Source organism: Taurulus bubalis, assembly GCF_910589615.1.
Source record: "Taurulus bubalis genome assembly, chromosome: 11".
NCBI lineage: Eukaryota > Metazoa > Chordata > Actinopteri > Perciformes > Cottidae > Taurulus > Taurulus bubalis.
Window position 1 is genome coordinate 7,762,938 of NC_136599.1, and position 13,471 is coordinate 7,776,408.

Here is a 13,471-nt window from a genome sequence, read left to right on the forward strand (position 1 = left end):
TACCATAACAGCTCCCACTACCACAACAATGCCGACTACCACAACAGCTCCCACTACCACAACAGCTCCCACTACCACAACGATGCCGACTACCACAACAGCTCCCACTACCACAACGACTCCCCCTACCACAACGACTCTCTACCACAACAACGCCGACTACCACAACCATTTTTCCTCATTAACAAATGGGGGAGTGTGGGTACTGTCAAAATCTGTTAATGTACAATTTGTTCTGATTCTTCACTGTTGAGATACATATATAAGAAATGCTTTAAGATTCATCAATGCAACTTGTAGTGTATTTACAATTGTCTCTGAATTGAAGGTGTATCTAAATCATTCTGGTGTACATGTTGTTTTTCCACTGCCATATTTACTTAATTATATGGCTGTTACATATACTTATATGTGTTGGTTGCATATATATTTTATTATATGTGTATCTAACACTATTGTATGTTTTTTTTTCTTGTTAATTTAATTTAGCTATTGGGAAATGTGTCCTCCATAATGACACAGATGTTGCATATATTCACATACTGTGCATGTAAATAAATACATGTTACTAAATGTATAAGTTAATGTTGAATTTATAAAATACTATAAGTTTCATAGACAATTTTTTCAATGTGAAAACTTCTCTGACTCACATACATCTTCGACTGTTGGGTCTCTCCCCCGTCTCTCCTGTGTGTGACTGTCTCACGCGAGTCAAGGGAAATGCTTATCAGAATACTTATATTTGATTGGCAGAGATCCTTGCCCGTCTTAAAATTGTGTGCAACTTTAACTTGCCTTTACAAATCCCAATTAATGTTTAAGATTCAGTCAGTGATAGTACATGAACGAATAGAAAGAAGCATCTTTTTATATTTGCTGTTATCAGCAGCCAAAATGTATTCATGCACTCATTTAATTCATGTTATTATATACTTATAATTATATCATAATTTCAAGTACAACAATATTATTAGCAGCCCAACAAAAAAGTTCTCATAAAATTTGACTCATGATTAAAACAATTTAAAATCATTACAACACTATCACAAAATCATTATCACAAATGCAGAAGAGGTCCACAAAGTAATTAAATTTGTCATTTTATCAGAACAAGGTCAATACTGTATGTCATCAAACAAGATTGAAGAGTCTTTTAATGTAAAGCTATGGAAAATTATCCCACCAGGATCTAGAATGTAGAATCATTCAGATTCACATAATTATAAAAACAATTTAGTGACCAATACACCGAGTCAAGGTCCCGTAAGTATTCAGATTACTAATAACACAGACTTTTGGATTGCATTTTACCCATACTGTCTATTCCTTAGAGTTCATGCATAGAGCTGTGAGGCTTAGGGAGCTTCTGAATGTCACAGTTTTTAATCAGACTGAAGTAAAACAATACAAGCTCCTCGTAGTTCTTTTTGGAAATCCGTTCATTAATGCCATGGAATCTAAAAAAAAGAAAGAAAAAACGTTATACAATTTCCTTGTGCTTTTCTTGCAAGATACTTTATTGATGATGCTTTTTAAAATCACCAAAGCTGAGTGGCAAACTGGGTTTAAAGTTGGTTCCATACATGGAACTCTTAACAACATTATAGTTGTTCAACCAGGACAATCTGAACGGTACAAGTAGGTGATCCCATTGCATGACAAGTTTGTGACATAAAAGTGTTACCAACAGCAGAAAGCTCATTTGTTCATTTTGCCGGATAATACTCTGGTCAATTAGTTTATTATACTGCAGCAGGCTTTAATAAGACTATTTCTATCCAATATTAGAAAAAGTAGATCCTTACCTTTGAGCATCACCTGGTTTAAACCAGATAGGAGCGAAGCGATAAATATCATTCGTCAGGTCTTTAAAGTGTCGACTGTCTGTGTTCCCAATACAGATACCTGAACATACAAACATATCAGAACAGTTATTGAATATTTTGATTTTACCAACCGCATTGTTATACAATTACGTCTGTCTGGATTCTACCTGGAGCAACTGTAACGGTTGGAAACATGTCCAACACAGTTTTCTTAATGATCTGGTAGCCAAACGACTTCTCATCCATAGAGCTCACAGGCAAGGGGTCGAATCCATCAACAAGCTCTAGCTTCACTCGTTGGTCCCCCACTGTGGACTGGACTAGGTCCAGGACCTAGACGTGACAGCAAACATCAAACTCAACTCAAAATATTCATGAAGAGACATAAGGAATTCTCAAAAAAGGAGTATCAAACTTCTGACTACCTCTTGGAGGGACTGTGCCGAGTGGATTCGTAGATTTACATAAGCTTCAGCGAGGGATGGGATGATATTCACCTACAAGGTGGGAAATAATTTAGGTTTGTGCTCAGTAAAACTGAAAGGCTTGCAATCTAATTCACAATAAATATCTGTGAATCATTCTATATTTCATAATTAATTACGGTACCTTAACTCCTGCATTAAACATGGTGACTGCTGTGGTTGTCCTTACAAAAGCATTAGTGTCTGGTTTTCTTTCAAGTACCCTGTAACATAAAACATGATAAATTAATTATTCCAATGGTCACAATCAGAAGAAAAAATGCTAAATTAATTTTAGGACATATTTACCTGCCTAAGAGTGGGGCAAAGAGCCACAAATTTGACATTATGAACTTCATTGGAAGTCCGAACTGAAAACAAAGAATGAGTAACTGCGCAACAACAGAAAAGATCTAGTATGCTATTAAAAGTGATGGCAATGATGGTTCCTCTTACCTTGTGCGCCAGATGCTCAAATGTTCCACGTTCAGGCCCAAGACCAAATAATCTTGGCATAGGGTTCTCCTCTAGTCTGAGGCAATAGCATGACATAATTTAAGTATTAGATTTAGTTTGAAGAGTGTTTTTTTTTAAACTCGACTGTAGCTAAACATATTTAGAATTCTTCAAATGAAGAGATTAAAAATAAATATATATATATATATATATATATATATATATATATATATATATATATATATATATATATATATATATATATATATATATATATATATATATATATATATATATATGAGAAAAAAAACAAAAACTCACCTTTTGACTGCTGCAGCCAAGATCCCAATGCTGGTCTCACTGGGAGGCATTGATGAGTGACCGGGAGCCATAAGCACAGTAAGCTTTACAGTCGCCGAACCCTTTTCACTTATCCCAATTCTACAAAACAAGTACAACACAAACAAAAATATCCAACTGTTAATCACCTAGATACCTTTTTATACAATTTAATGAAGACATGCAATGTTATGCTATGCTTGTGAGTTTGTTGTGATGTCAGGTTTGGTCTAATTGTTTGCATTTAACATGTAAAGTTTGTAAACTAAATATCATGTTTCCACAAGAGCATAACAGGTTCTCACAGTGCAGCGGGTCCTTCAAGGCCACTGATGACCCCATCAAGTACAGCCAGGCCCTCGTCCAGGACAAACGACAGCTGCACTCCACGCTGCTTCAGTACACGCACTATGTTCATTGCCCCCTTGTAACCACTGACCTTTAAAAAAAAGAGAAGGAAAATGACACAGACATTGATAATAGTTTAAATTGTATCTAGGTTCACAATTTCAAAGAGTAGGAGTTTTGATGAATATCTTAGGTACTTCTTCATCATGACCGAGACCAATGTAAAATCCTCTCCGTGGAGCAAAGCCTTTTATCAGTAAGTACTCCAGTGCCTGAAGAATTCCCTGAAAGAAATAAAGAATTTTGGATTAGTCTGGTTGGCCCATGAAAAGATAATAATTCATCTCTGTAATAGAAAGGTCCTACAAAATATAACATGTTCTCGCACCATTAAAGAGCCTTTGTCATCCATGGTCCCTCTACCGTAGATGAAGCCATCTATCTCTTTGGCAGAAAATGGTGGGGCCTCCCAGCCATCCGATTCTGAGGCAGGTACCACATCTATGTGGGCCAGCAGCAGATATGGCACCAGGTCAGACTGCAATCCTTGCACCCAAAACAGGTGGCTGTAGTTGGCCACCAATTCATGACGAACCAAGCTTGAAGAGAAAACTGTTGGGAAGGCTGACACAGGAAGAAGAGTACAAGCTTAAAAGGGTGAACCCCATCTTTTCACAAATTATGGTCAGTTTAATATTTAGCCTATATTAAAAAAAAAAGAAAAAGTGTATAACTTCATGTGTAGAGGAGCGGGAAAGTCTGTAAAGACCTCCAACGATGTGATTAGGCATGAGGGCTGAAACATGGGTCTAACAAAAAAAAGATGCTATTTGTTGCATTTGTTGGCCAAATTAGGGTCCAGCGTCTTTGGTGCTTAACACATACAAGGGACTGAAAGTCACAATGAAGCTGCCTCTGTAGATTTAATATTGACCACCATGTTATAGTGGTCTGCTGTGAACCCACAAACATAAAAGGCACAAATACAAAATTGCTAGAGTACCCTTGATAGGCTTTTTTTTTCTTCTTTTTACATGGCTGACTTAATTAAACAATAAGTAAAGCTGAAAACAGTCGATTAATCAATTATTCAATAAATACATAAAAAACATATTTAAAACTGACAGATAGACAATTAAAATATTATCAAAATACCTGAGTCATTGTTCAAGAAAAAAAAGCCAAACATTTGCTGGCACTCAATTTCATCGTGTGAGAGCGGTCTCTAAATATCTTAAATAAGTCCGTTCAACTTAGTTGTAGTGGATAAATGAGTCTTCAAGGAATAGTTTACATTTTGAGATCTATCTACAATACAGAGCCTTTCTCAACAGTATTCTTCAGTATGTCCCACTTCATATGTTTAGGTTAGGTTTATTTTATTTTTTATCATCCAATGCTGTTGTTTATCCAACATTTATGCTTTAACAGTTTGAAAACATACTTGATTATGCAAATTAGTAATGAATAAACATATTTATTTTTTTAAGAGACAGAGAGAGTTGCTGCTTGTCATGTCATTCCACATATGTACATACTGTGTACATATGCACAGTTTTTTTTAAAATATATACATTTACATGTGCATACTGTTCATACTCAGTCCGCACTGGTCGGACAACATAATTTGGCCTAAATGGAAACTTAAAGTCTCGTGAGAAAACCTGAATTAATTAAATGCCACATGGAAATACCGTAACGTCAACTTCCGAGTGACACACGTTGATGTTAAATTGCAGGAATCCTTCCTTAAAAGGACTGAATGGCATGAAGTGGGTCTTATTGTGCGATTATAATCAAACTACCAGTCATGCGCGTGAAGCAACAACAAAAAAGCTTCAGTTAAAAGCACGTCTCCTGTATCTTCCGTAGCTAACGTTTTAGCTCCGGTTGTAGCTTCTAGAGAGACAATTAACGTGAGGTAAAGTTTAAGTCCTTTTAAAGTCGTTGGAGCCGTGAACTGCACCTGTGCACGTTAGTTGCGGCCTTTTAATTACACGTTACCTTTTCGGAGGAACCTGTCAAATTCAAGCAGCGCGCTGGTGTTGCTCACCTCCCCCGAAAAGGACACCGTGGGGATCCGGACAGCCTCTGCACAAACACACGGAGACAACGCTCGTCATTTAGACTAAACTTCACCGACGAGCAAGCCACACAAAATTACCTTTAAAACGTGCGAGCAGCTGCTCTCGCTGGTGGTTGTCGATGACGAGCGAGATGTTGCTCGTCTTTTCCCAACGTGCGAGCTGAAGTCCGATATTTACGTCCAGCGAGAGCGTCCTGATAGACGCGGCGGTGAATAACAGCAACGCTGTAATGACGAGACTGCTTATTATAATCTTTAAAAACTTGAATATTTTGAACTTTGGCACCGAGTCTGTCATCGTCTGTTGTGACAGCGGAACTCGTCCACTGTGACTGTGTGCAGACAGCGAAGGGTGAATTAGTTTGGCTTTGTTAAACGAGAGCCACCTGCTGGCGCCAATATGCATTGCACGTGTGATCTTCCACGTGACATTTATTAAACAATAGATTATATTATGGGAAAGATCCCTGCTGATGTGTACATCTGCAGGTCTCCAAGAGGAGGAGTCTCCACCCTCATCATCAGGAATTGAGTTTTTACTCTTCTCACCACCACATACTGCACTGACCACATGAAAGAGCTGGTCAATAATGGAACCATTAGTACATCTGCAAATGTATCAAATGTAACATGCATTCCTTGTCAGCCTGTCCAAATAAATTGGGCAAATAGTGCTTTAAACACATTACACTTAGCTGTATTAAATGTTAGATCTGTCAGGAAAAACATTTTTAATCAATGAATTCATTGTTACGTACAAAGTTAATTTTTTGTTTTTAACTGAAACTTGGTTAGACCAAGATAACAGTGCAGCTGTTCTTATTGAATCAACACCTCCCAACTTCAGTTTCATGAGTGAAACAAGAGCGCATTAGAAAAGAGGTGGAGTTGCTATTTTATTTAATGAGTCTCTTCAATGCAAGCAGATCTTTTGGTCATTTTACTTCCTTTGAATATGTGGCTCTAAATTCTAGTTGACCACCTAAATACTGTGCAACCTTCTTTGATGACTTCACTGAACTGCTGTCTATACTCTGTATTGATTTTGATTGTGTTGTCGTTGTTGGTGATTTTAATATCCATGTTGATAATCCCCAGGACAGAGGGTCTATAGAGCTCTGTGGCGTCCTTGATAACTAAGATCTGACTCAGCATGTAACAGGTCCCACCCACAACAAGGGCACACTCTAGACCTACTCATCACTAAAGGTCTGAACATTTCCAAGGTTGCTGTGACTGATGTTGCACTCTGACCATTTCTGTGGTTTCTTTGAGAGTGCAATCTCCCTGGACACAAATGTCCAAACCAAGGTTGAGACAAAGCGTTACATCACTGAAAACACTCGGGTAAGAAAAGATCCCCTTGAAGAAATGCTAAATCTCCAGGTTCACTGTGGTATCTCTGAAGAGAGACTTCGCAATTCTAATTTGGAACTTACAAATGCAAGGCAGTCCTTTTCTGACATAACCAAAAACAATACACAATACAAAATGAATGTTCTTAATTGTTTTTAAATCTTGTTTTCTTCTGCATTATGTTTTGATGCTTTTAATGGTTTTATTTGAAGCACTTCAAAATCACCTTGTTGTTGAAATGTGCTATACGAATAAACTTGCCTTGCCTTATTTTTAAGTTTAATTAGTTACATAAGTATGATGCAACACATTCTTTATTGAAAAATGGTTAAAATATATACAAAAACAACATACAGACATCACACAAGTACAGTGGTGCCAATTCATTGAAAAGGCAACGTAATATTACATAATTTGGGTGAGGAAATATAGCATTATGGTTTATACATTTGATAACATATTTTAAAGTCTTAATTTATGCGTTTTAGAAATAGTTTCAACAACACTGACAAGAACATATAAAACAGTAAAACTAGACTTTTGGGTTTGCTCCCATAAAGACGCACACAATCAATAGTAAAGCAACATGTGCTCCCTGAAGAAATCCTCCCAGGACAGGGTACTTATGGCTTGCATCACCAACAACAAAAGCAACCTTCGCAGCTGTAAGTCAATGTGGAGGATTAAAGAACCCCGGGTTACTCCAGTTCAGAGTGTGCTGGTGCATCCCGTGTCTCAGCCTGAAGCCAAAGCCCCTCCCCATTGTCTGAACCCTGGTTTAAACTGTCCAGTAAGGTCGCAAATGTACTAAATGAGTCATCCTCAACAGAAACACAAATGAGGTACAAGAGGCACACCATAATGACAAAGACCAAAATCTGTATCTGGACTGGCACAAGGCGCTCCACCTCTTGTCTCTCCAAGGTCGTGGGACTGGCAGGAGTGTCTGGGTACTTGTACTGAACAGGTCTCCCTGCTGCACCCTTGATGGGTCTCCGACAAGTGGCACTAAAATACAAAAGAATATATGTGCTGGTAACACATTCACAATACTCCTGTATACGTCTGTCTATGCTACTATGCAAGATGTCCATGTGTCCCCCACCAATTCAAAATTACTGTACATTTCTTGTACTTCCAAAACATTGTCACACTGTAATAGTGTTGGTGAGGCACTTACTAGATCTTTGTGGGTGTGGCATTAGTGTTCGGAAGCTTGTCCCTGAAAGTATCTTTCACGAGCTCCTGAGAAAGCTAGAAAAAAAGAACAGAAACTACGGTCAAAGTGGACCTGTGCAAAAGAGAAATAAGGCCCAGTCCCAGAGAGACAGAGGCCGAACAAGTCACGTAGAAATGAGAAGGAAAAAAAAGGGTCAACTGTGATGTAATCACCAGAAATCTGACAAATACTACACCATTTTATTTCTTTAACTCTTAAGTTAAGTGTGTATTTTCTAATGCACATCAAAAACAGCAAATGTATCATGTACATGCCTTCATTTCCCAATCATAAGTGGATGCCTTGGGGGTGTAGTACAGGGACTGGTTCGTCATGGTGTCCTTGTTCAGAGTTGACATGTCCAGCTAAGGAAATGAGACGTAACAGATTAAGATTTCTAGAGTATGAATTTCCTCCAGTCTCCAGTGAACCTCTCCAACAATTCTGACCACCACCACAAGTTTGAGCTTAAAGTGCGACTGAATAATGGGAGCACTACTGACCCCGTTGGACCGCGGCCAATGCTCCTGCACATTGCACCCATTCAAATCTCTCTCAGTGTCTGTGCTCATGGAGTGTGACCTCGAACTCTCCATCTGTTGTTAGAAGTGATAATGTGCATGACCGAGCGAACACTCCGGCAGTGATAACTCGCAACCGTTCAAATAAGATGACAGGGCAATTTTTAAAGTTCAGAAACTGAACAAATAAAAAAACGTGTAAGATTAACTTTCCTCCTCAACCATTTGGGTGATGCTGAAGGTCTGAGAGGAAATTGTTGAGTCACCATTGGGCATAACTGATCCAGATGGAAACTGCAAGAATTAGTATTATGTTAACAGAAACACAAACATGCATCATGTATCACACAATCCCAACACCATTGAGATACCAATGCCCAGTAATGTAAAACAAAAACATCCCATTGGTGGCTTGAGAAGGACACAATGAATGTACAGTTTAAGTGAGGAATGCAGAGAATTTAAAATCCATGAGAGAAGTGAAATAAAACCAGCCTACCCCTGATCCTAATCCAGAGTGTTGATCTACAGAGGATGCTCTACTAATTCCTACTGGAATCTGTGAGCAGCTAGGCCGACTCCGCTCCAATGATTTTATCGCATTCCCTGAATTCCACTTGGAATCCCCAAGTTCCCCGTTTCTAGAAGTATGAACATGCTGCAAAAGTCCAACCGAATCAAATATAGAACAAACAAAAAAAACTACATCAGTGCCCACTGAGAAATCAGTTTGACAGAATTTTGTGCAAAAGATATGTAGTATTTACCCGCCTTGATTGGGGCAAAAAGCACTGCGGGTAAACAAAGCCGCCATTCTGAAAATACAACTCTAACTGTGAAAAAAAAAAACAACTGCAAGTGCTTCCTTGAAAAGAATTGTAACAGTTCCAGTTAAAACACAAGTTTACAGTTGCCATCTTTAACCACTAGGAGGCACTGCAAGGAAGGTTTAATTCAATGCAGCTAGTGCTAAAAATAAAATCTATTGAACAGCAAAAGCATACAGATTGTGCAAGCTCAAGTCAAGTGGTACTACTCATTAACACAGGATTTCTAAATCACTTTTCTCACCTGGCGGCTCCTTTGTCGAGGCTGCTCTTCTCCTTCAGAACCTGTCCAAGTCACAGAAAACAAATCAAATACAAATGCAGTACAAAAAGTAGGCCATGACCACGAAAATGGCCAAGACTATTTGTATACTATGCAAAACCCATCCTTTGATCAACACTAAAGTAGCCATTGTGGTATATTATTTAATAGTATTTCCATATATTCATCATTGTAATACAGCTTGGGCTGGTACCCATCAGACCAAACTTGAGTCCATATACTGTCTTCAAAATCCGTCACTGAGAATAATCAATTGTGTCCGCAACATTACTCTGAACCTCTTTTTCTTTAATTAGGGGTCCTCGGAGTTTAAAATGTGTTCATAGCTCCTTAAAAAGAACCCCTCCACCTTCTTATTGTGACATATTTGCATACATTTAGCAATTGTGTACTAATTCCACACAAAGTCTTTGTCTCCTTAAACCTCCTCATTCCGATACTTCCTAATCTCAAATTTAGTTTATTCTACCAAAAGGTCCAAATATGGAATCATCTACTTAATCATTGTTTTCTCTCTTCACAGCCAACAACAATGTAATTACTTGATGTTTGGGTGCATGTCTTGTAACTATGAGTGACAGAAGAGTGTATTGTTGTCAAGAACTTTTCTAAAGTATGCCTCCGTTTCATACTAGGTCTAAAATGATTGATATAGATAAACATTGTGTGTTTGACATTACTGTCAAGCATCTGGACTGGAGGTTTTTTTAAGCAATTCTCCTTCACATTTACTTGAAAATGATATATTGTGTCTTTTTTTTTCAAAGTGTAAACAAACAAGTGGTAACGATATTTGCCCATATCAACCATGAAAACAAAAACAATCCAGACTGGTCATACCTGACTCTTCGTTCTCTTGTTCCCCATTGTCATCCTCTTCACTGTCAGAGTACATTACACCTTGCGCTACTTCGTTCAGACAGCCATGTCCATCAGACTGAAGCAGCTTCCTGAGCTTCTTTTCATACACGGCTCTGGTGGAGGCTATAGCATAGGCAAAAAACAATACTATTGCAATTAGTTTTTAAGACGGAGGGGGGTGGGGGGGGGGGGGACAGACCTAAACAATAGAGTGAAGCTGAACATTTGGTCCAAACACATTTATTAAAACACAAAACTGAATTATTGATGGCAAGAATCGCATTTTTACAATGAAAACCAATTGTCAAGACAGTGATGTAATCTCACCGACTATGGGCCCAGCTTTAACCCCATGTTGGAGCAGGGCGGCCACGAGGTCATCGTCGGTCAAACCTCTCGGGTCGGGCATACCTTTCGGGTCGGGCATCTCTGCGTCCTCCTCCTCGTCCGAGCAAAACACAATGTTCTGAATGAAGGGAATGCTGCTCGAGACACGACAAAGACTGCAGCTTCCAGGTGTGGGACATATGAAAACAGCTGGAGGCTGCAGTTGACAAAATTGCTCATATTCATCTAATTTTGGCACTTTATGAATCTTCTGCTTATTACATTCAACCCTATTGTCAACAACCACGGTAGAAGGGGTTAATAGTTGACACTGGCATATCAGATATTAACTAATAGATACTACGATATGGTTTATTGTTCGACTGCGCTCTACTTATCTTTGTCACAGCTCCTCATAACAACACTTGAATAAATAATTCCTTCTGGAAAAAAATAAAATCTGCCAATAATTTTCTTTAATGTCTTAATATGAAATGTCAACAGAAATAGGAAAAAATGGTCAGGAGGGTGAGATCTACAATTTCCCCATAGTCCAAAACTTATAATTTTCGTACTTATATATAAAACAGAAAAAGCTGCAACCAGCAAATGTTTTGCTTGAAAAATTACTTGAACGCTTGGTTGAATATCAAACTAGTTGAACATGTATTTCCTAATAAATTAATTCAGCTCAAAACATCAGCATTGGGTCTAGAGTGCAAATCTTGCAGCAGCTTCTAAATGTGATAACTCTACTTTACAGTAATATTCATTATTAAATAGATTACAGTAGATTACACGCATGTCTGGATACCACAACATGGCACAGAAACAACCTCCAGACTTGAAGTGCATGGTTCTCTTCTTGGCACACACAAATGAGTGCGACAGGTGTGGCCAGCACATGCACCGACGAGACTGCAATGGCACAAGGCAACTGCAGAACAGTCTCATGGAAATCTATACCAACTATACAGCTGGTGGCCCAGTGGTAAAGGACCTCAAATGCTTCAGCAGGCTGAGAGGACTGTTTGGTAGCCGTGACCCAGATCCCCACCTACCGCTCCACAGCTGCGGCGCATGCGCAGCAGCGCTTTAATTCAGTTCATACCGATTATTACTATGCACCGCGACTCCTGCTTATCCAACACAACAGTTGCCCTGAAAGGCAACTTGTTGACAATTCTTTTTTTTTTAAAGCCAGGCAACATATTTGTACTGGCAAACTTTATTTTGAGTTACAGAAAGTTGTGATGGCAAAAGTAACTTATATTACATGTACAAAATAAATACAAATACCCTGGCGCAAAAAGACTAAAGGTTTGATCAACTCACTGCCACATATTGTACTTGATCCTCCTCGTCGCTGGAAAAATCCGCTGCGTTTTTCTGATCGATGTGTTTTAAGTGCAACTCCACATACACCTCTTTTCTGCTCTTAGCAGGTGGGAGCGCGACATTGTGGGCAACGAGATCCGCCTTCAGTCTAGATATAGAGAGGTGAGCGGGGTCCTCCAGAAACTGCGACATGTCACGAGTACGACGCGGAGAAAGACAATGTGTGCAGCTTCAGTGGCTGGTCTTTATATTTGTGTGTAAAAAGTCCTGTGAGACCGATGAATCCGACAAAGCTGACGTTAGAAACCCTCTCGCCCGGGGTCGAAGAATCTCACTGGCTGAACTGGGAAGAGCAGCTGCTCCCGACCACTTGATTGACAGCAATTTAACAATTCCGGTACTGAGAAAAGTGACATACAAGCAGCGCGAGATAAAAGTGTGTTGAGCTTTTTGTGTGTGTTTGTTTTGAAGTGCATTGCATTTAAATTAAAGTCTTTTAATTACCTGATGATTAAAAAAAAAAAAGTGTAATGTTTGCAGTGCTTTGGTTAGCTCCTTATTTGATTTGTTTTTGGTTATATCATAGACTGTGTATGTGTATATATATATATATATATATATATATATATATATATATATATATATATATATATATATAATACCTGTGCTAATATTTGCTAGCTTGCAAGCTGCAAGTGTTCAGAGATGAAATATAAAAAATAAAGTAATTTAATCAAACTAAATCCAATCCAATTAAAAGGTCTAATTCTAATTTTAAGCCGAGTACATTTTTGTATTTATCATAGTCAGAAAAGTATAGGTGTTACTAATCTCCGGTTTTGATCAAAATGAGAGGATTAGTTGTTTACATGATGCTTAAACACAAAAACGGTTTTAGTTCAAAAACCCAATATTAAACGGGATATTTGTGTTCGTGTGAATACATTCAGTAAGTAATGACAATTGAATTCATTAAAATAAATGTTATTATTTACACCTGGGCTATTTCATCTATGACATGTCAAAATATATTCAGTGAAAAAAAAAGCCTATTAGGAACCCCACATTTGAAAGTTATGAAAGTTTGAATTGTCAGTGCCAATTCCTCCAGCCAAGCCACAGCAATTGAAATGTATACCTTTGACCTCCAGGTTTGACCCAGGCTTTTGTTTGCTGGTGGTGTCGTGGTCGTCTCTCTGGTGCGTGGTGCTGCATTT

At 38.4% G+C, this 13,471-nt stretch overlaps 2 protein-coding genes across 2 annotated transcripts; both read right to left on the reverse strand.

The window, feature by feature from the left end:
* Positions 1–384: 384 nt before the first annotated feature.
* Positions 385–5,820, reverse strand: LOC306744194 (N-fatty-acyl-amino acid synthase/hydrolase PM20D1.2-like; the record flags this gene model as incomplete). The annotated part of the gene is made up of 13 exons (XM_079226781.1): positions 385–1,460; positions 1,809–1,908; positions 1,997–2,162; positions 2,255–2,326; positions 2,439–2,517; positions 2,603–2,664; positions 2,750–2,825; positions 3,071–3,190; positions 3,394–3,527; positions 3,634–3,720; positions 3,825–4,060; positions 5,441–5,527; positions 5,601–5,820. 13 exons carry the CDS (start codon positions 5,818–5,820, stop codon positions 1,331–1,333), a joined length of 1,569 nt encoding a protein of 522 aa, XP_079082907.1. The 3' UTR covers positions 385–1,330.
* A 1,414-nt stretch (positions 5,821–7,234) lies between these two features.
* On the reverse strand, positions 7,235–12,446 carry lemd1 (LEM domain containing 1; the record flags this gene model as incomplete). Its single annotated transcript, XM_079225734.1, has 7 exons — positions 7,235–7,886; positions 8,059–8,123; positions 8,373–8,462; positions 9,690–9,730; positions 10,569–10,712; positions 10,917–11,031; positions 12,267–12,446. 7 exons carry the CDS (start codon positions 12,444–12,446, stop codon positions 7,577–7,579), a joined length of 945 nt encoding a protein of 314 aa, XP_079081860.1. The 3' UTR covers positions 7,235–7,576.
* Between the last annotated feature and the right edge of the window lie 1,025 nt (positions 12,447–13,471).